General features: G+C 40.2%; 3 protein-coding genes and 1 non-coding gene across 4 annotated transcripts; 2 read left to right on the top strand and 2 right to left on the bottom strand.

The window, feature by feature from the left end:
- Positions 1-219: 219 nt before the first annotated feature.
- On the bottom strand, positions 220-1,204 carry LOC134485747 (late cornified envelope protein 3B-like). The gene is made up of 2 exons (XM_087643771.1): positions 1,128-1,204; positions 220-708 (listed from the first exon to the last, which is right to left on the bottom strand). The coding sequence occupies exon 2, from the start codon at positions 689-691 to the stop codon at positions 422-424; it is 270 nt and encodes an 89-aa protein (XP_087499897.1). The 5' UTR covers positions 692-708; positions 1,128-1,204; the 3' UTR covers positions 220-421.
- A 6,814-nt stretch (positions 1,205-8,018) lies between these two features.
- Positions 8,019-9,141, top strand: Lce3b (late cornified envelope 3B). The gene is made up of 2 exons (NM_001402584.1): positions 8,019-8,062; positions 8,623-9,141. Exon 2 carries the CDS (start codon positions 8,643-8,645, stop codon positions 8,937-8,939), a length of 297 nt encoding a protein of 98 aa, NP_001389513.1. The 5' UTR covers positions 8,019-8,062; positions 8,623-8,642; the 3' UTR covers positions 8,940-9,141.
- Positions 9,142-12,401: 3,260 nt separating this feature from the next.
- On the bottom strand, positions 12,402-12,505 carry LOC120101188 (U6 spliceosomal RNA). The gene has a single exon (NR_203096.1). It is a non-coding gene; the product is annotated as a U6 spliceosomal RNA (small nuclear RNA).
- A 6,517-nt stretch (positions 12,506-19,022) lies between these two features.
- Positions 19,023-20,184, top strand: Lce3el1 (late cornified envelope 3E like 1). Its single transcript, XM_087643775.1, has 2 exons — positions 19,023-19,074; positions 19,668-20,184. The coding sequence occupies exon 2, from the start codon at positions 19,685-19,687 to the stop codon at positions 19,979-19,981; it is 297 nt and encodes a 98-aa protein (XP_087499901.1). The 5' UTR covers positions 19,023-19,074; positions 19,668-19,684; the 3' UTR covers positions 19,982-20,184.
- Positions 20,185-21,459: the final 1,275 nt, after the last annotated feature.

A 21,459-nucleotide genomic window follows, 5' to 3' on the forward strand; every position in this document is an offset into this window, starting at 1 on the left:
ACATGCCTGCCCCCCCACACACACACACACACTTCTATCCTGGAAGTTCCCACATATATCTGCTGTATGAAAAAGAAGAATCTAAGGCATTATTTCTTCATTACAAAGCTGAGATGGCCTCAAGTGTTGGGTATCTTGGGCCTTCAAAAGCTGACAAAGTGGGAAAAAAGCACTGAGCAACCCTGTGTGGAATAATTCAAGGAACAAGTAACATACTGGTAATGCTGAGAAAGAACTTTATTCACTGACATGCCCAGACACAGGTGATGGAACCATGAGAAGGAGAGGCAACCAGGCTTTCGGGAAATCCATTAGAAGAGTCTAAAAACACATAGCTCAAGAGAGATAAGGATGTCTGAGAGAGCACAAGCCAAGGTGGCTCAGTATTCAAAACTCTCTTGTCTCAACCTCGTGATACAAGTCAGCAGCAGCCCCCAGACTGCTGACCACTGCCACGGTCACAGGAACTGGAGCTCCTGCGCCTGCATCTGTGGGACCTGCGCCTGTGGTGGCTCAGGCAGCAGCCTCCCTCAGAGCTGGGGACACTGCAGCCCCCAGAGCTTGTAGCACAGCAGGAAGAGGCTGCAGGCAGACACTGTGCTGTGCTCTTTGGGGGGCACTTTGGGGAGCACTTCGGGGAGGGGCACTTGGGAGGAGGCTGGCACTGCTTCTGGCTCTGCTGGCAGGACATCTTGGCAGGAACTTGACCTAGAAGAGTAGGATAGAAGCATTATAGGGAGAAGCCTCCGGTGAATGTCTACTGACTTAGTCTATCAAGCACATGCCTCCCATGACCTATCTGCTTCCCAAACCAAGATCTCTATGAAATAAATAGGACTGTGGAGGTACACAGCTATCTAAATAAAGCATTCTCAAGACTAGAAGATAGATCCTTGTGCATCTCTAGTAAATGCACTCAGAACAATGATTAAAAAACAATCCCAGTGTCCTATGGTTTGTAGGACTCCCAACTCACTGACCGTAAGCCAAACATTCTTTCCTCCCTCATCATTACCTCCCCTACCATGGCCTGTCGTGGACCTCTTCCTAGGGTTCTAGTTCAAATCTGGCCCGTATGCTGTCCCACATACTCCCACATGATGAAGTGGTCCCAGACTGCCACTTACCAGATGCAAAGGTGATAGGAGAACTTCTGAGCAGGCTGTGGATGAGGAATCCAGAGCAGGAGCCTTTTTATTCTGTGTAGAACTGGTGAAGCATCACACAAGCATGTTGCTGTTTTCACAACTCAGGGAGGTGACAGTGCTAGACACTTCCTAGTTTCTGGTTTCCAGTGCTTTCCTGTGCACGTGCTTAAAGAACCCATAAGGTGGAACCAGGAAGCACTAGTGACTGTAAAATCACTTCCTTTTGTTCTTTCCCAGACATTATCTAACCTTTCCCCATTCATTCACAAGTTCTAGCCCTGTTTTGATCTCATGCATTAACATGAGATGTATAGAGTATACCCATCACTCAAAAAATTGAGTACATTTGAACATGATGAGATCGCAGTTTTATCCTGGATGAATTCAAGAACTCATGCATAAGGCTCCAGCCTTTATAAGGCAAACCCCCCATTGTATTGCAGACCAAAAGGTATAGGATGGGTTCTTCTAATGCTTTCTGTGGGTGACTGTAGAGAAAAGGCAGTGCCTTATAAGGATACAACATATAGAACAAGACGACAGAAAGATATCTTAGATTAGCTTCAGACAAGGGACTTAGAGATGACAAGACTCACAACTTCTATCATTAAGAAGAAAGATCTCCCCAGGTTTCTCACTCCACCTTCAGTATCTGACAACCACCATTTTACACTATGCTCCTTTGAGTGTTATTTATTTTAGAATCCAAATATAAGTGATATCATTCAAAACAGATCTTTCTGTTTATAGCTTATGTCACTTAATGTGATATCTTCCAGATTAATTCCTGTTGTCTGAAATAACAGGAATGCCTGTCCTTTTTTCCAAAGGCTGAAAATATGTCATGTGTTCTGTATGCATTCATCCACAAATACACATTTAGGCACATTCTTTATTATAAATCTTGCAAATAGTGCAGCAATAAAAATAAGGGTGTATATATCTTTTCAGTGAATATACACACCTAATGACGTTGATGATCACATAACAGTTAATTTTTAATTTTTTTCAGGACCTCAATACTGTCTTCTACACTGGCTGGGACGTTTTACATTTCTATTAAATATCCTATTTTCCGCAAAATTCTTGGCAGCGCTTATTCTTTCTTGCATCTTTAGTGATAGCCACTCTCACAAGTGTGAGGTGATGTTTCATTGTAGATTTAATTTGTACTTCTCTGATAATTAAGGACAATAAACCTTTTTTCATACATCTACAAGCAATTTGTATGTCTTCTTTTAGGAAATATTTCCTCAGGTTGTTTCTCTGATTTTAAGATCAGGATTTTTTTTCCTTTGCTATTGAGATCTTTGAATTCGTAATATATTATTATATTAACTCTTTATAAGATGTATCGTTCACAAATACTTCCCACTTTATCAGTCTTGATTTTTTGCTTCTTTTGCTGTGCATAAACATTTTGTTTTTGTAGAAATTCATTTGCCCTGGCTTGGTTCTTTTTTATTATTATTATTATTATTATTATTATTATTATTATTTGGTTTTGTGTGTGTAGCATTTAAAGTCTAGCTTTTTGCATTTCATCTTCATTCCTTTTGTTTCATAGATCAATAGTTATTTTCTTCATTGCTTTATTCTGTATGTATACGCACACACACTTTACATATATACATACACACGCACATACACACACACACACACACACCAAGTTTTTTAACCCATTCACAAGTTGAATGTCATTTAAAATACCTTATGTTTGAAAAACTGTGAGGAAAAAAAATACACATACCATCTCTGAAATTTTCTATAAAAATATGGCTTCAGTCTTTCTTTTTTTTTTTTTTTCCAGAGCTGGGGATCAAACCCAGGGCCTTGTGCTTCCTAGGCAAGTGCTCTACCACTGAGCTAAATCCCCAACCCCCGACTTCAGTCTTACTTGAACCAATATTAAAGAACTGAGTTTCCAAGATAAACACCCAGTGCATGTTTAATCATCCAGGACAATTTTTAAAAACTTCCAACATGGTTGCATACTTTGTCCTCTCACCAGCAGTGGCTGAATCTAGCCACTCCACAGCCTCTACAGGATTCCACACTGCCAAGACCTTTATTTTAGCTGTTGCAGTGTGTACAGGTAATCTCTCACTTTGCTCTTAATTGCATTTCCTTAGTGAGTAATGACACCAATTAATAGATCCTCCATGTCCCTTCTTTGTTAAAATGTTGCCTTTAAAAATATCTTCCTATTGAAGACCAGCAGTCTCCACTAACCTGGATCCCCAGGATCTCTCAGACACTGAACCACCAACCAGGCAGCATACACCAGTTGATATGAGGCCCCCAACAGATATACAGCAGAGGACTGCTGGGTCTGGACTCAGTCAGAAAATATGCACCTAACCCTCAAGAAAGGTGGGACTCCAGGGAGTTGGGAGGTCTGGTGGAGTAGACAGGGTGGTAACATCCTCTTGGAGACCAGCAGTCGTGGGGAAGGTGTGGAACGTGGAACACTTGGAAGGTGGACTGGGAAGGTGATAAAGTCTGGACTGTAAAAAAAAAGATTAAAGAATAAAAAAAATAAATTAATTTTTAAAAAACTTCCTATTTTAATCAGATTGTTCATTGCTTTAAAATGTTCTAAACACAAGCCTTCAATTAAACATTGCTTTACTAATCTCTTCTTTGAGTTTATGAGCTTTAATTGTGAATTCTTCAAAAGCAGTAGTTTTTATTCTTTACCTGTTATACTGTTCTTTGTATCAATCTCACTTTACCTAAAAGTGGCCACAAACTCATCTTTCTGTCACAGTCTCAAAAGTACAGAAATTAGTCATGAATCGCTACAGGCATGTTTAATCATGTACCATTATCTCAGAAGTTTAAATTGTGGAGTTCAGTATTTCCCTTTTGAACTGTGTCTTTTTGTCATATATAAAAGTTTATCATAAAAATTACATAACCATTGTCACAGTATTTTGTCCTAGATACTATTTTAGAAGTTTGTGTTTGTCTTTACACATTTATCTATTATCTTTATTATATGTTTATATTATGTTATAATATCTTTTCATTTTTAATATAATATTAAATATGTTCTGATTAACATAGAGATGCCCAATTATTTCAGTATAATTTTTTAATTTGAGAATTTCATACATGAAAACAGTGTGTTTGTTATATTTGAAACCTTTTCACATCCAACTCCTCCCTTGTCCCCCCATGACCATCTTCTCTCAAATTCATGTATTCACGTACCCACCCCCCAACACACACAGACACACACACACACACACACGCATGCACACACCTTACTGACTAGAACTTCAGTTGCCTTGATTCACATGTTTAGAGATAATTACTGAGAACTGGAATCTCAGTCCTTGAGGAATAAAAGAAAAGCAGAAAAATAAAAAAGAGAAGAAAAAAAGAAAGAGAAATTTTTGTCTTCCCTCCCTCTGTAGCCTCTGATTTCCTGTAGCTCTTCATTTAGAGATCAGTTCTTGTGAAATATTCCTTTATCCATATTGACATCTCCTTCCTCCAATAAATTGCCTTTGAGTCTTCATTGGAACTGTATTTTAGGTCTAATATCATACCCTAAACAGCCTAGATCTAACTCTGTACTGCTCTCCATCTTAGGAATAAAGTTTCATTCTTCTCACTACTAGGCATGATGTTAGTCATAAGGCTTTGTTGATTCCCTTTTTCAAATTGAAGACGCTCTTTTTTGATATTTATTTGCTGAATATTTTATTATGGGTTGCTACTTCTCTGTTTCTATGGAAACGATTCCATGTTTTAGCAGCTCTTTGATATGAGCTCTAGTCTTGCTACTTCACCCATTTCTCTAGAACTGATGCCATCTGAATTTTTAGAAATTATGAGTACCTAGTGTATTTGTAATGTAATGTAGAGGGTAAGATCACAGTAATTGTATTTGCTTAAATCAAAGTAACTAAGAATGACCAAAAATTTAGGGAGTCACAAATAGACTCCACATGATTACTTGAAATCTACAAAGACATGTGTCACATAGTCATAGAAGGCAGACAGACAGTTCTGGTGACACAGCCCACCAGGCTCAGCCTCTCCTGCCCCAGCTCATGCCTTCAATGCCCAATTGGCTCAAAGGAATTAAGGAGCTTCTCCTTGATGAGTCACCCAGAAACCTTGAGTTGACCAACCACTGAAGTACTGCTCTTCAGTTGCTGCCTTATGACTCAAGATTAAGCCTGTTTGAACCAAAATCAGTTTTTGTACTTGGCTTTATAGAACAAAAAGGTCAAAAGCTATTCAGCGGTCTAGAGACCTGAATCCCCAGTGAGGTTAAATCCTGTTCTTAAGTACCTCAGAGAACCTAAAACTTATTTTATGTGTACCCTAGCTACAGTTTATCACTTGGTATATTTCCCTTTGATTAATTACAATGCACCAGTAAGGATAATCTGGGTCTCATTACAGTTGTGTCATCAGTGTCAAGCACAGAGTTGACACGTAATCGAGGACAGGAGTTAATGGCCAAGTGAGAAGAAATTCAAGGGAAAAAGCCAATGCTAGTCATTAGAAAGAAGTGGATCTGGTTTGTGTGAAGACACATAGAAGGTGTGCTATATACTCCAGTGTGCTGTGAACATTACCTCTACTAGGCTGACCTCTACTTCCTGTGTCATTACCTATACCAGTGGCTCTCAACCTGAGGGTTGCAACCCCTTTGAGGGTCAACTGACTCTTCCAGAGAGGTCACCTAGGACCATAGGGAAACACAGATATTTATATTATGATTCATAACAGTAACAAAATTACACTTAGGTAGTAACAACAAAAATAATTTTATTGTTGGAGGGTCATCATAACATGAGGAACTGTATTAAAGGGATGCAGCATTAGGAATGTTGGGAACCACTACTCTATACCAAAGCACTTCTGAAGACCTACATTAGGATGTAAGTTGTAAATTTAGAGTGCTCAGGAAAACCAAAAGGGACACTAAGCACACACATAGGGCATCGTCTGAGGCTTGCTCTGCTCAGCACAGCAGCTGAGAACAGAAACATATTTTCCACTCTTTTCTTCCTGTGTCTGCACCATTGGGTCTTCATGGAACTGTCTATCATTTCATCACTGATCTGATCCTCATTCCATCCAGTATCTAGTTACAGGCTCTCAAAAGAAAGAGAAATGGCTCTGAAACTGCAATGAGGCTAAGACCTCAAGTAAAGAGACCAAGAACTTCACACTGCAGAGGAACGTCTGGATAGTGAACGAAGTGGGAAGCTCCTGGCATGGTGGAGATATGACAGCCAACCCTAACCTGATGATGCTATATTTCTGCCTGCTCTATCTCAATTACTGACACTTCCCCCAGAGTGCTCAGGTGTGTGTAATAATTTACTGGTAACTCCTCAATTATGGATAAAGAAACTTAATATAGTGCCAGGTATCCTTTAAAGACTGCTGACCTTTGCCCTAGAACACCTGTGAAATCCTAATGGCCTGCAGGTGAGGTAAGAATAGGATAAGGGTGTCCTGCTCTGGGATTTATAACAATTTGCTTTCTGCTTTTATAAATTTCTCTTATTGCTGTGGGATTGGGATAAAGGAATCTTTTTATTACTAAACAACTGGAAAGAAAACTAACTGAGGGAAGTGAAACCATTTTCTTGTCCAGCTGTGTGTTTTGGAGACAATTGTAATGTTTACATTTGATGCTCACCTTTAGCTCCTTTCAGCAAGACATGCTGTTTGGCTATAAAGATGTTGTTCACCTCATTCATTTAATCTATTGATTTCAGTCTGTCTTTGTTTTTTCCCAGTAGATTTGAATGTTGCAACGGTATGATCCAATGAGTTCCATACACATCAGCTTTCCTCATCCTCTTCAGTTTTTTAGCTGAGAAAGGAGATAATACATTAGCATCAGTTACTGTAAGAATGAAAGGAGCCAAATATAATTGTTTAAATTATCATATAGGTTTTAATGGCCATGTAAAATGAGACATCTTTACTATGACAATTTTCATTCACAATATGATTAATTTTAAGATATAAGTAACTGTATACTGTGCATCACCTGCTTTTTATGGGTTAATTCTAAGCCATAAATATTTCTCTCTGTAAGAGAACACAAATATATAGTGTGATATTTTAATAACCAAAAAATTTAAATTGTATGTGAATTACTAAAGTTGTTAACTATAGCCCAAACTACATTTTATCCTAATATGATATTACATTAATTCAGTCAGATTTCAGCTCACAAGAATTTACTAATATCAAGCAGAAGGCCTCTTCATCTGTGTAATGCAATTGTTTTTTATTTATAGTTAATGACTTGCTTTTGTTCTTCCGTATCGAGAAACTCCACATCATTTTTAGGCACCATGAGGTTACTCAGGGACTGTCACCAAACAAGGCCTCACACTTCCTCATAACTTCCCAGGTGCTCTACTGCTGGAGCTCAGCGGGCAGCGGAATGTGTCATGTTCCTGAGGCAGTATGGGATTTGTGGACAATATTTTATGATTTAAGATTTTTTTGTTTGATTGTGTGTGTGTGTGTGTGTGTGTTGTGTGTGTGTGTTGTGTGTAGAATTCATTCACAATCATGGCAAAGAAAATAATAAGATACAATATTCTCCAAGATATGCAACACAAAAGAGGAAAAAGAAAAGGAGGTAGAAAGAAGGGAGGGAAGATGGAAGGAAGGAAGGGGAGTTTCCTGGAGACCTCATTGGGATGAATATGAACAACCCTTGTTCCTTGTTCCTGGTTCAATCCTTAGTTGGACTTTATGGGTGTGCAAGAGAAAAACACTGGACATGTGTCCAAGTAACACTGCCTCTGGTTGTGAAATCACCAGGTGACATCACCAGCTGCACAGGATAAAAGAGCTCCTGCCCTGCGCTCCTCTGCCACGACATCCTCAGACACAGACTTCTGCCTCCTTTGAATCTAGTGAGTATCCAGAGGGATGGGCCTTGGAGTGAGACGTTGGAAGGGAACATTAAGAGCGTAGTAATAGAGGGAGAAATAGTAAGATACTTCCATAAAAACCCAAACATAAGTGAAATAGGGGAAAAATCAATTTCTAGCATTCAATTTAAAAACAAATGAGTTTGTAATAGGTGAGTATTTAAATAGGTAGAATCAAGGGGGTTGACAAGAATTCTACAATCCACAAGCTCAGCATCCACTTGGCACAGCTCATGCCCTTCCCATTCAGGTATTCACATGTACCCTATGACACCCCGATTCCTGATTGCTTTTTTTCCCCAAACACAGGCACCTGCCAGGTATTATTCTTCAAAGATAAAAAAAAAAGCCAGATGCAAAAACAAACTCAGTCTGTACTTCTAGAGCCTAGGAAGCAAACAGAATGGGAGGCACCTGGCCCCGTCTACTGAATTCCAACTGCATCAGCTTTCCCTAGTTCTTGGAGCACAAGGAAGAAAATACCAGAGATGAAGATACAAAACTCTGTAGATTACTAACAGTTGTTTTCTTTCCTAAACCAGGCCTACTGAATCCTGCCAAGATGTCCTGCCAGCAGAGCCAGAAGCAGTGCCAGCCTCCTCCCAAGTGCCCCTCCCCGAAGTGCTCCCCAAAGTGCCCCCCAAAGAGCACAGCACAGTGTCTGCCTGCAGCCTCTTCCTGCTGTGCTACAAGCTCTGGGGGCTGCAGTGTCCCCAGCTCTGAGGGAGGCTGCTGCCTGAGTCCCCACAGGCGCAGGTCCCACAGATGCAGGCGCAGGAGCTCCAGTTCCTGTGACCGTGGCAGTGGTCAGCAGTCTGGGGGCTCAGGCTGTGGTCACACCTCTGGGGGCTGCTGCTAACCTGGAGCATGATGCTGAGACATGAGAGTCTGGAGGAAACAAGAATTCTGTGGGTCAAGGAAAGCCCAGCCTGTTTTGTCTTGTCTGATCCTGGAGAGCATTCTCTACTTGTGTGATGCCTAGGGCCCTTGTTCCCATTTCTGATTCTGACAAACAATAAAGCTTCTATCACCCATCACACTGGTATGTCACTGTCATTGTTCCCTGTCCCTTCATAGGTGGCAGGTATGTGCCCCTACCCTCCAACTCCTAATTGCGGCACTACGCACATTCAGAGCATAAAAAAAAAGAAAAAAGAAAGAAAAAAGCTCTTTACCAGGAAAAGTTTAGAGATCTAACAGAAATGTTAATGTTTACTTGGGTTGAATCAACAGAAGAGGAAATGAACAGGACTGGGATCTCTAACAAGGAACGGTATGTCCTATGACATGTAGAGTGTATATTCATCTCACAGTAGAACACAACTGCTATGAGGAGCTACTGTTTGCTTTGATGAGTGACTCTAGTATCTAATTAGTAAATAATAACTTTGCAGTTAGGTAAGTATTCAAATAGAGCAGCCAGTTCTTTTTAGGTAGGGACCTTGTGGTTTCCTGAGGGGTGTCTAGAAATACCCAGACACAATTTTTCCCATAAAAAAAATGCACTTCAAGTAAAGAAAATACAAATTAACTACCATTAGTTTAATCTCACTTAAGTCATTACGGCTACTGGGAAGAAAATAAATGATAACATATCAGGCAAGGCTGTGGAGAAGAGTAACTGTGGTGGAAATGTGAGAGAAGCCACTGTATAAGTCAGAATGTAAGCTCCTCAACAATCAAAACCAGAACATCCATGTAACCCAGTCATACTGCTTCTGGGCACATACACAGAGCAGTTTTTAATCCAACCCCAGAGATACTTATACATCCATATTTATTGCTTATCTATGCACAATAGCAAAAAAATGGAGCCAACCTACATGCCCATCAACAGAAGAATAGATAATTAAAAGATGTAAAGTGTTTCACAATAGAATTTTGCTTACCTATAAAGAACAATGAAATTGTGAAATATGCAAAAATATGAATGGATCTGTAAATTATCATGTGAAGTGAAGTCACCCAGATTCAGAAAGGCAAAATCGGGTTCTCTTTCATAAAAAGATATTTTTAAGGTTTGAGTGTATGTGAGTAAAAGAAAGGAGTGTGCTAGTTTTAGACTGTGAAACAAAATCAAGAATATGAAATAAGAAAATTCAGGGTAGGAAAGGGGCACAAGAAAAAGGAAAATAAGCAAGAAACTAGGGAGGTGTGGGAGCAAGAGTAGAACAGGTGGCAAGGAGAGGAGAAAAGAGAACTTTTTTTAATAATTAAACATAAACCTTTGTATGCTAATAAAAATTTTAATTGAAATTAGTTTGGGCTTACGAAGAAGGTTGCTGGCCTTTTGTGGGTAGATGTCAGAAAAACAAATCACAAGCTAGCCCCTACAGCAAGGAATATCCATTCCAAGTACCAGAAGATCAAAGACTGAAAAACATCCAAAAAATCAGTCAAGAAGTAAAGACCATTGGTATAGGAAGTACAGACACAACAAAACTCTAACAGAGAGGCCAGGTGAGCAAATTCAAGCTAAAACAGAGTAAGTCAAGAGGACAAAGGGAGCTGCTGATTTAGAAAATGAAATTCTAACAGGTTGAATATCATGCAGTTAGAACAAGGAAGAGGGGAACAGAGAAATGCTGGCCAGAATATGAATATATTTAACTGTCTGATCAGTAGGTTACTAGAGATTATCATATGAAAAACTCTTAAGAGGTAGACACTCAATTCTGTAAGTAACCTATAAGGTCATTTCTCAGAAAGTGCACACATCTTACAGTGGAGAAAGTGCTTTGTCCCAGGACCCAAAATGCACAGCTTATAAATCCCTGCTCTTAGCCACATGGCACTTGATCCTCTCTTGAGATTTTTCAAGACCTCTGCAGAAAGAGTATTCTTTTATTGAACCTCTACCAAATTGATTTTTCTTCTTATATTTAATTTTTTATATTAAGAACTAATATCCTAATATATCACTCAAACCCACTTTAAATAATCTGGCTCCTACATTTGGAATCTAGAATGTGAGACTCAATATTCCTCTAAATTGTCATCATTCCCTCCACTTGTCTCATTCACTTGCCAGACACTAAAGAATATGACTGTGAAAGAGCTGCCCACCAAACCCAGGAAACTGTAGAGGTTTATTCAATTTATAAACCAAGCCTGGAAAATATCTGATTACTTCTATCCCAAGATCAAAGGACTCAGGGTTTTTTAATCTTTATAATTTAATGAAGAAAATGGGTTCCAAAGAATGACATGACATAACCTGGACAGGTCCACATGGAACCCATTCTCTGGAACAATCCAACTCCCTAAAGTGGGACCCTCAGATGCCATGATTAAACTATGACCACAAGATGCTCATAACTCACTACTGAAAAACTGTTGGGTATCCCTTCATCATGGGCAAGAATGCTGTCAAGAAATGACAATGAAAACAGTGTGGATTAATGGGCATAATTCATGTTCCAAGGGTCTGGTTAAGGATCAGAAAGAAATGTATCTCCAGTGTTAACAGGAAATTTTGAAAAAGTTAATTTAAATGCACTTTGTGACTGTCAGGTGTACACAAAGACTCTGCTACATTTATTTTTTATTAATCAGCTGATTCCCTCTCTGGATCCCAACCCAAATGAGGTAGCTCCTTCTGGCCTATGACTGAAGCTTAGAGGTATGCAAATTGGTAGACTCACAAGTTTTTAGGAGATGATGTTTAGGTCTTGATCTGACATCAGGACTACATTGTGCTTTCACCACACAGGAGCCTTGTCTGTCCTGAAACACCCATACCTTAAGACAGTTATCACCTATAGAGTTCAGGATGCAAAGCCAGTAATTCTGAGCTCCTGAGTCAGCATTTTTACTGAGCATATTATGCTGCTCCTACTATACATAAAGTTTTATTCTTCAATATGAGCTCTATGTGTGCAGTCTGGTCTCAAGAAACCTCTTTGCTTCCTGGGTTTCATAATGACTCTCAGTACCCAGAACCAACTACTCTGCCCAACTATGGTGTAATGGAGCTCCTCATCCTACTCTTCCTTCTGCTTTCCCAACACTGTCACATCTGACACACTGCTGACCTCATCTTAGGCACTCCTATGTGACATTAAATGACAACATCCCAAACCATAGGGCAACAAAAAATTGATACATGGAAACTCTTACCTAAACCTGATTACGCCTTTGGTGTTCATCTGTGAGTCTGTCACTCGATGCACTCACATGACTACTTGACTCTCTGTCCCGTTACACAGCAAGTTATCCAACCAGGACTATGCATATGCATTTCTGCTTAGATGTGTTTATCATCTCATGGGTTAAATGTCTACCACAGTTATCTGGTTTGTAATATCAGTTTGAATTCTGTTTATATATGGATCACATCATAAATTTGGATGTCATTCTTGCAAAGGGACTATGCTAGTTTTCTCCATATCATTCCAATTTTACAATATGTGCTGCCAAAAGCAAGCATTTTTTAAATAACTAAAGAAAGTCAGAGCCAGAAAGATGGCACAACAGTTTAAGGGCAGGAGCTGGTCTTCCTGATGATCCAGGATCAGTTTCTGGCATCCACATTGTGTATCACAATTATCTGTAGATCAGTTCTAGGGGATTTGACATCCTCTTTTACCTCCATATACATGGCACACACATAGTAAACAGACAGACCTATGTAGAAGTAAAACTGAACTACCCATAAAAAATAAAAGAACATAAACAAGAAAAAAGTAATTTTAAAGAAAAGGAAAGCAATCCTCAGTGAGGTAGAGAAGCAAATACTTAGGAGGCTTTAGGGCACTCCTCAGGGAATTTTCATGCTCCTTTCTCCTTTCCTTTCTTCAATAACTTTGAGCCTGTGAACAAAAAACAAAAGGTCTTGTGATAAGGTCCTTGGTCCTGAACTCTGACTCAGGAATCATTCCCCAAGATGTTCATGTAGATACATAGAGTGCTAAGCATCGGTCACTAAGGTGGCCTAGTACCAGCTCCAGGGAAAAATCCTTGGGTCTCTTGGTGGCTGTAAGCATGTGAGAAGTTGGAGATGAGAGTTTGAGGGGAGGAAGAGAGGAGTGGTGATGAGAAAAGGCAGCCAGATTCTGACTAGCTGGTGACTAGTACCTAGGGAGATTTTGTCTTTAAACTAAAATACAATACACCAAGGAAATACCATTCTACAACTCAGGTTTTTACCCTTCTTTTTATGTGATTCATTGAGGGGAAAAAGAAAAAGAAAAAGTTTTCTTACTTCAGATATGGACACCAAGAGCAGATAAAACTAATGATTCTCTGAAACTTCAGTTTTGCAAACTAATATTTATTGGACTTAAAAGGCAGCTGGATCACCACAATGCCCATCCAGCATAGGGGATGAGTCATGAAAGCTGCATCCCAGAAGCTCATTGTGTGGCTTGCAGACGGCTCCAATGGATGTAAAGTCTGAATCCCAGCAATCATTACTACATACGTAAATCTTGGAGAGGGGTTTTGTGAATCCTTAAGTTTCAAGAGTATCATGAACCTTGTAAGTTGTTAATCTTGCATTCTGAACCTGGAAAAGAGCTACAAAAAGTGCTTGTACATGAGGTTGAGAGGTACCCACCATTGTTGTTTGGTTTAATTTGGTTGACTTGTTTGATAATTTGTTTCCATACATGCCTACCCTGCACCTTAGCTGCATAGTGATTTAATCTGTTTCTGAGTATCACTAGCAATACACACAAATCACAGGAGCCCAGCTTAAGGAGGGAAGACACAGATGAGTGATTAGATTTCAGTCCCTCACAGATGTTCATAAAAACTAGTTGTTTGCGGAGTGACAGGAAGTTTAGAGACACATTTCTTTCCACTGTTAATGTCTAAATATCCACTCATCTCTTTTAGCTCAAACCTGATCAATAATCCCAACAAACACTGGTTTTCTAAAGAAATGTAGAAAATATTACATGCTGTGAAGGGAATCTAGCCAGGCCAATTATGCCAAACACAACTGTCAGCCATTGCCCTTCTCCCCCATTTCCTTTAGTTTGATAAAACCCACTAAATTATAATTTTAAAACTAACCACCATTCACTTATTTGACTACTTCGTGCTCCTAAGCCTAACTACTATGGTCTAGCTATCAAAGTCTGAAGACCAACAATCAAATTGTTCTTTTGCCTGCCTAATTAAGTTGTTCAATCAAAATTTGATATCTCATCCTAGCTCTGCATTTCTTCTTTTATCTTTATAAACTTCCATTTTCCTATGGAACAACCAGTCTCCTTCCTATCCAGAGGCTCTCCTTTGTAACTGCTTACTGTCCAAGACCAGGACAAGTATCCCTTCCCCCCTTTCCCTTGTTACATTATCTTTTTGCCAATCTCATGACTTTGTCACTTCTTCCCTGTCCTCTGTTCCTCTGGGACAAGTAAATCTCCTTTGTTCTTAGAACTTGCATTGTCTTGAACAATGCCAGTCCTTAAAACTACTATATTGAAAAGGAGGAAACAATCAGACCAACAATCGAACCTCCATCATTAAGACACTGTAGAAAGAAAAGTAAACAAAGCTCAAGAATAAAAAGAAAAAGAAAAAGTGGTATTCTATACTATCTACAAGAGGAAATAATTATATATAGCCCAAATGTCAACAACTGAGACATTGAAAGAATATTAAAACAAAAGGAATAACTCTACAAATCCAGATGGTGGAAGTATTACCCAGGCAATTTCATCTCCACATTGATCAGCATTTTAGGAACAATTTTTATAAACTTTTTGAATTTTTATTTTACATGGATAGGTGTTTGGCCTCCATGTATGTCTCTTTACCACTTACATACTTGGTGCCCACAGAGGCCAGAGGAGGGTGTCATAGACCATGGAACGAGATTTGCAGGCTGTGTGAGAGCCACTATGTGGGTGCTAGAAATAAACCTCAGGTCTTCTGAAAGAGCAGTAAGAGATCTTATCCACTAAACTAAATTTAAGCTATCTCTTTTAAATAAATGCCTTATCGTGGTTTTAAGAATAAGCTAATTGAAAAAGAGCAGAACAAGAGGTTAATATGATTAAATCCCTTCAGTTGCATAGAGTCCTGTGGGGCAAAATGGAACTGGGAATGCATGTGATAGTGGGTATGGATTTTCTTCTGACAGTAATTGAAATGTTATAAAATTAGTCTCAATAAGTGTACACTTAGAATATCCTATGTCTACCAAACTGAACACCTTACACAGGTAGATGATCTGTCATGTAATGACAGTCATGGTATGTATTGCCCATCTCTCCTCCAGGTTTGTCTAAGTGTGACTCAAGTAAGTGTCATTATGGTAACAAGAAAATCTTGAATTGGCCATTAGTTCTGCTCAGTAGGGAGGAAGGAGTCACCACTGACTTAGAAGTTATATGATCTGAAGAGAATCCACCAATGAGGTAACCCTGAAAGGCTTCGAGCCTCTATCATAGCACCTGTGGGCATTAGTAAGTCCAGAATTCCTCCTAAGACATACTTTTGGATCAGCTGCTACCTTCTGTGGATAACAGAATGCCCATACTCCCTGAGATGGCATGTGTCCCACCTGGAACCCTGCAATGCAGTCCTCATATCCTTCACTTTTTCAGGGCAGGACAGGTTCTTTTCAGGGTAAAATCCTCAATGGGCACTGAGGATAGAACGTTGGAAAGTACAACAGAATACAGTTTGCATTTCATAAGATGATTCTTGGCTGAAAGTTTCTGAATATTTTGATGCCAAAACATGACAGAGGTTACTTTTCAAGTGTGGTTCCCAAAAACAACTTTCTACCCACATGGTCAAAAATGGTGCCTGTCCTTGCTTCTGAAGAATTAGAAAATAGGTGAAATCAATATTTCACTTCTGCCAAGGATCTGAGGACCCAGTGTTTTGGCAGCATAATTTAGATAACTGTGAGTCCCAGCTCTAGACAACCAAATTCTTACTCTTTCACTGTTTGTCCCATGTAAGATCTTCTTGGATCGCAGATACATTCACAATGACATTCATGTTACCTGGTTCATGAATCATGCTCCATCACATGGTATCACTTAAAGTACAGAGAAATGATTGGCTTATGTGAGAGGAACTTCCAGTAAGAAGAGCAAGTACAACATCTGGAAATCCAGTGGCCTTCAAGAAAACAGGGGTTTCCTCAAGACAGTCACGTGAAGATAGCTGGGGGCTTTCTTAGCTCTTTCTCAAAACAACTAAGACTTATTTCTTACAACATACTTATAATTCAAAGGTACTCCTAAGGTTTACTCTTCTAAAACCAAAAATTAGGGGTTAGAGTTTCCACATGACTTTGATGGAAAGCAAATATTCATTCTACAACTGGAGCTCAGGCTAAACACTAAGACTGTGGAAGATGATAGAAAGTTCTCGCACAACAGGATCTTAGACTAGAAAGCAGACGGGCCTTGTATGCAGCCCAGAATTCCCTGAAAGTAGCTGCTAATTAGAATATGGCCTTCTTCAATCCTCAAGAATGTGCCAGAGACCTGGAAGTGAGGACCTCTTAGGACACAAAGGGGGGCCACGCTACATGAAATGCCCTACATTGGGTAGAGGGAACTTGTCAAACCTACCTCCAGCAGAAAGACAGGGCATCAAGTGAGGGATGGGGTTGCTATCCCACAGTCAAAACTCTGATCCCTAATTCTTCTTGTCTGAAAGAAATGCAGGAATGGAAATGGAGAAGAGCCTGAGAAGAAGAAGGTCCAGCAACAGGCCCAAAGTGGGGACCAGCTCAAGGGGAGGCCCCAAGACCTGACACCATTACTGAGGCTAAGGGGTGTTCACAAAAAGGGACCTATGATGAGTGCCGTCCAAAAGACTCAATAAGCACCTGAGTCAGATGCGGTTCTGTGAGCCCAACCAATGAACAGAAGCTGCTGACTACTCTGTTGGTTTATGGAAAAGCTGAGGAGGAGGGCAACCCTGTAGGAGGATCAGCAGTCTCAACTAACCTGGACCCGTGAGATCTCTCAGACACAGGATCACCAACCAGGCAGCATGCACCAGCTAAGATGAGGCCCCCATAACATATACAGCAGAGGACTCCCGGGTTTGGGATCAGTCAAAGAAGATACACATAACCCTCAAGAGACTGGAGGCCCCAGGAAATTTAGAGGTCTGGTGGGGTGGATGTGTAGGAACATCCTCATGGAGACGGGGCAGTAGGAGGAGGGTTGGAGGTAAGAGATGCGGAACAGTCAGAGTGTGGACCAGGAGGGGAATAAAATCTGGAGTATGAATAAATAAATAAAGCTTTAAAAAAGAACATGCCCTTCTTCTAATGGTACAGTTCCAAAGGCCTGGCCCCATCAGCAAAGCAAGGGAATGAGAAGACATAATCTGCCATGCCGCATTGGTCCACAACATTGCCATGAGGTAGGACAGGAACATACCAATTACCCTTCCTTGTGAGCAATTTATCCTGGCATGATAAGGTTGTGGGCATCAAACAGTGCTAGTGAAATGGCCATCGAGAGAGAAAAGGAGGTGGGGGTCCCTTACTATCCAATTGGCATACGGAGCTGCTTTTTCCTTTAATAAGGATTCATATTATTGCACATGTCTCTGAAGAAAAAGCTAGTGAATGAGTGCAAAAAGACTTCAAATTGGAAACAGAGAAAGACAGACAGTCAGAGAAGGAGAGAGAGAGAGAGAGAGAGAGAGAGAGAGAGAGAGAGAGAGAGAGAGAGAGATCCTATTAAGAAATAATTTTTGTATAATATCAATCACTGGGTCTCTGATTGTTGCTGTAGAATAAGAATAAGGTAATGGGAAAATAATGCTTCTAGGATGTCTCACATATAACCCTTTACATTTTATAAAGAGTTACAACCAGTCATAAACAGTCCACAAACACCTGCCTCTGTCTGAAAATATAAACATGTAACATAAATTAAAATAAAATTTAAACAAATTATTAGACTTTGAGCATGTACTTTTTTTGTCCTTTTTTAAATATTGGTTGTTTGTGAATGTCTGCATGTATGCCTATGTGCCAAATATGTGTTTTGTGCCCATGGAGGTGGAAGAAGGCTGGAGCTGGAGTTGTAAACAGTTGTGAATATCCACGTGGGTGCTGGGAACCAATCCTATGTCCACAGCTGAGTAACAAGTGCTCTTAACTATGAGCCATCTCTACAGCCGTGTTGGTCATGTTTTTGGTAGCTACTTCTTTTTTCAATAAAACTGTAGGTGACAAACATTAAAATTAAGGACAGTTTGCACTCTACGTAGATCTGTCTCATATATTATAAATTCTACTGAGTTGTTCTCATCAAGCAACCATCAACTCATCTCAACCTCCCTCTTCTCCAGAAGCACTATGATAAAATTTCTGAGTTCTGTGAGATCTTCTGAGGAATTCATATCATCGAGTCAACTTCATGGATCAACATTAGCATTGTTTTAGCTACTCTTCTCATCATCAGAACTCAAGAATATAGGCAGGGGTTACAAGCAGGTAAGGCCGTATACTCTGGATTACATATAAGGTGAGGCAAGGTTCACACCAAAGGCTCTGCAACTGAAGCCTAATGACATAGCACATAGGTAGAAAACAGCATTTGCCATGTGATACATGACTGTATTTAAAACTGTGTGAATTAATATTTTCACCTTTGTCCTAATAGAACATGATCTACCCAAGAAAAGAAAATACAATAGTAACCGATGTCATGTCTTCCTATCAAAGCCATAGGTACAGAGTTTGTATTTTAGAACATAAGCTTAGTAAACATGGTAAAGGTATTAGAAGATAGCTTCATCCCTTCCCCTTACTAGGCAGGCCTGGGTGAGAAGTCACAGAGACATCGTTTCCTGGTTCCCTACTGATGGTGATTGTACTAGGAACACAGAGAGATGAAGAATGGATGGACCTGACTCTGTCAACTCCCCTGTTGTGAAAGCAGCAGCATGCTTGGGTTGTGCATCACACACCTGCCAAGGATAAAAGGGCTGCTGCCCTGGACTATTCACCACAGCCTCTTCAGCAGAGCCCTCTTCTCCTGCCTTTGCTGTATCTGGTGAGTACCAAACTAGGAACAGGGTCTCAGCTAAAAGGGTGTAGAGATAACAAGCAGGATTTGACTAGGGTAAAAGAAACAGAGGTGTCCAGTGTAGAGACAGCACGAAGAAGATTTGCCAGGGGCTGATAGACAGGGAGGAGAACAGAGGAAGGAGTCTCTGACACCCCAGAGTTCTGGATCTCAGCATTGCCTCCACTCTGCTGAGAGGGCTGCATCAGGCCAGAGGATTTTCCTAGAGTCATTTTCACAATACCTGTATTTGCAGCAGAGGGGTACCTAGAAGCATCCACACTCCCTTCTACAAGCAGGGAAAATGGAAGACAATAGCTTGCAGGTCATGGAGATCAGTTACCCTTTGCCTTCGTAAAGATCATTGTTCTAAGTGCATTAACTAGGGATGCATGCTAATCTATCTGATAGCCTTGAGAATGCTGTATTCAGATGGATCTGTGCATCACTGGCCCTATTTATTTCACAGAGATCTTGGCTTGGAAAGCAAATAAGTCATGGGAGACATGTGCTTGACAAACTAAGTCAGTAGACATTCACCAGAAGCGTCTCCCTATAATGCTTCTATCCTACTCTTCTAGGTCAAGTTCATGCCAAGATGTCCTGCCAGCAGAGCCAGAAGCAGTGCCAGCCTCCTCCCAAGTGCCCCTCCCCGAAGTGCTCCCCAAAGTGCCCCCCAAAGAGCACAGCACAGTGTCTGCCTGCAGCTTCTTCCTGCTGTGCTACAAGCTCTGGGGGCTGCAGTGTTCCCAGCTCTGAGGGAGGCTGCTGCCTGAGCCACCACAGGCGCAGGTCCCACAGATGCAGGCGCAGGAGCTCCAGTTCCTGTGACCGTGGCAGTGGTCAGCAGTCTGGGGGCTCAGGCTGTGGTCACACCTCTGGGGGCTGCTGCTAACCTGGAGCATGATGCTGAGACATGAGAGTCTGGAGGAAAGACATATCCCAGGGGTCAAGGAGAGCCCAGCCAGTCTTGTCTTCTCTGATCCTGGAGAGCATTGTCTGCTTGTATGATGTCCAGGTCCCTCGTTCCCGCCCTTCCTGTGGAGTCCCATTGCCTATCCCTGATTTTGACCAAGAATAAACCTTCTGTTCCCATCACATTGGTATTTAACTGTCATTATTCCCTGTCCCTCCAAAGGTGACAATATGTGCCCTTCCTCTCTAACTCTAATTCTAGCATTACACATATCCAAAGCATAAAAACACCATAGCTCTACACCAGGAAAACTTTTAAGGTCTATCAGAAATGTTAATGTTCACTTGAGTGGAAGCATCAGAGGAGGAATTAGACAGGTCTGGGGTCTCTAACAGGCAATGGTGTATCCTATGACATGTAGAGTGTATATTCATTTCAGAGTAAAACCCTAAGCCTACTGTGAGGAGCTACTGTTTGTAAGTGATTTAGCTGACTTTGCAGTTAGGTGAGTATTCAAATAGAGTACCCCATTCTTTCTAAGTAGGGATGTTGTACCTTTCTGGGGTTATCTAGAATACCCAGAAACCATTTTAGCCAAAAAAATGGGTTTCTAGTCAGGAAATCACAAATTAAAACCACAATTAGATTCAATCTCACCTAAATCATTATGGCTACAATGAAGAAAGTAAATGACACTGTATCGGGCAAGGTTGTGGGAAAAGTAACTGTTTTGGAAATATAAATGAATGAAGACACTGTATAAGTGAGATTATAAGTTTCTCAACAATGAAAACCAGACCCACCATGTAACACAGCCATACTGTTTCTGGGCACAGATACAGAGGATATTTTATCCAAACACAGAAAAACTTACATATCCATGTTTATTGCTTATACATTCACAATAGTAAGGAAATGGAGCCAGCCTAGATGCACATCAATAGAAGAATGGATAATTAAAACATATAACATGTTTCATAGGGAAATTTTACTGAATGAAGACTGAAACTGTGAAATTGGAAAGAAAATAAGTGGATCTGTAAATTATCATATGAAGTGAGCTCACCCAAACTCCAAAAGAAAAAGATCTGCATTTCTCTCATACAAAGATACTTTTGGTGTTTATGTGTATGTGTGTAAAAAAAAGGTGTAGAGTAGGTTCAGACAATAAAATTTGAGATCACAAAATAAGTAAAATACCTGGAATTAAAGGGTGGCAATGAAAGGAGACACAGAAAGAAAATGGAAAGGAAAGTAGGGAGGTGAGGGGGACAAGAGAAGAACAGATGACAGGAAAAGGAGGAAAGAGAATGAAAATTTTGTCGTTTTTCATAATTAAACATAAAACTCATATGCAAACAAATTTTTAATTAAAATAAGTTTGGGCTTATGATCAATGTTGCTTTCAGTTTTGTGGATAGAAGCCAGGGATAACTCTAAACATGCTATTAATCACA

Source organism: Rattus norvegicus, chromosome 2 (assembly GCF_021556685.1).
Source record: "Rattus norvegicus strain SHRSP/BbbUtx chromosome 2, alternate assembly SHRSP_T2T, whole genome shotgun sequence".
Classification (NCBI taxonomy): Eukaryota; Metazoa; Chordata; class Mammalia; order Rodentia; family Muridae; genus Rattus; species Rattus norvegicus.

Excerpts from the sequence above, each read along its gene's own strand:
- LOC134485747 (XM_087643771.1), bottom strand. The coding sequence starts at position 691 with ATGTCCTGCCAGCAGAGCCAGAAGCAGTGCCAGCCTCCTCCCAAGTGC.
- Lce3b (NM_001402584.1), top strand. The coding sequence starts at position 8,643 with ATGTCCTGCCAGCAGAGCCAGAAGCAGTGCCAGCCTCCTCCCAAGTGC.
- Lce3el1 (XM_087643775.1), top strand. The coding sequence starts at position 19,685 with ATGTCCTGCCAGCAGAGCCAGAAGCAGTGCCAGCCTCCTCCCAAGTGC.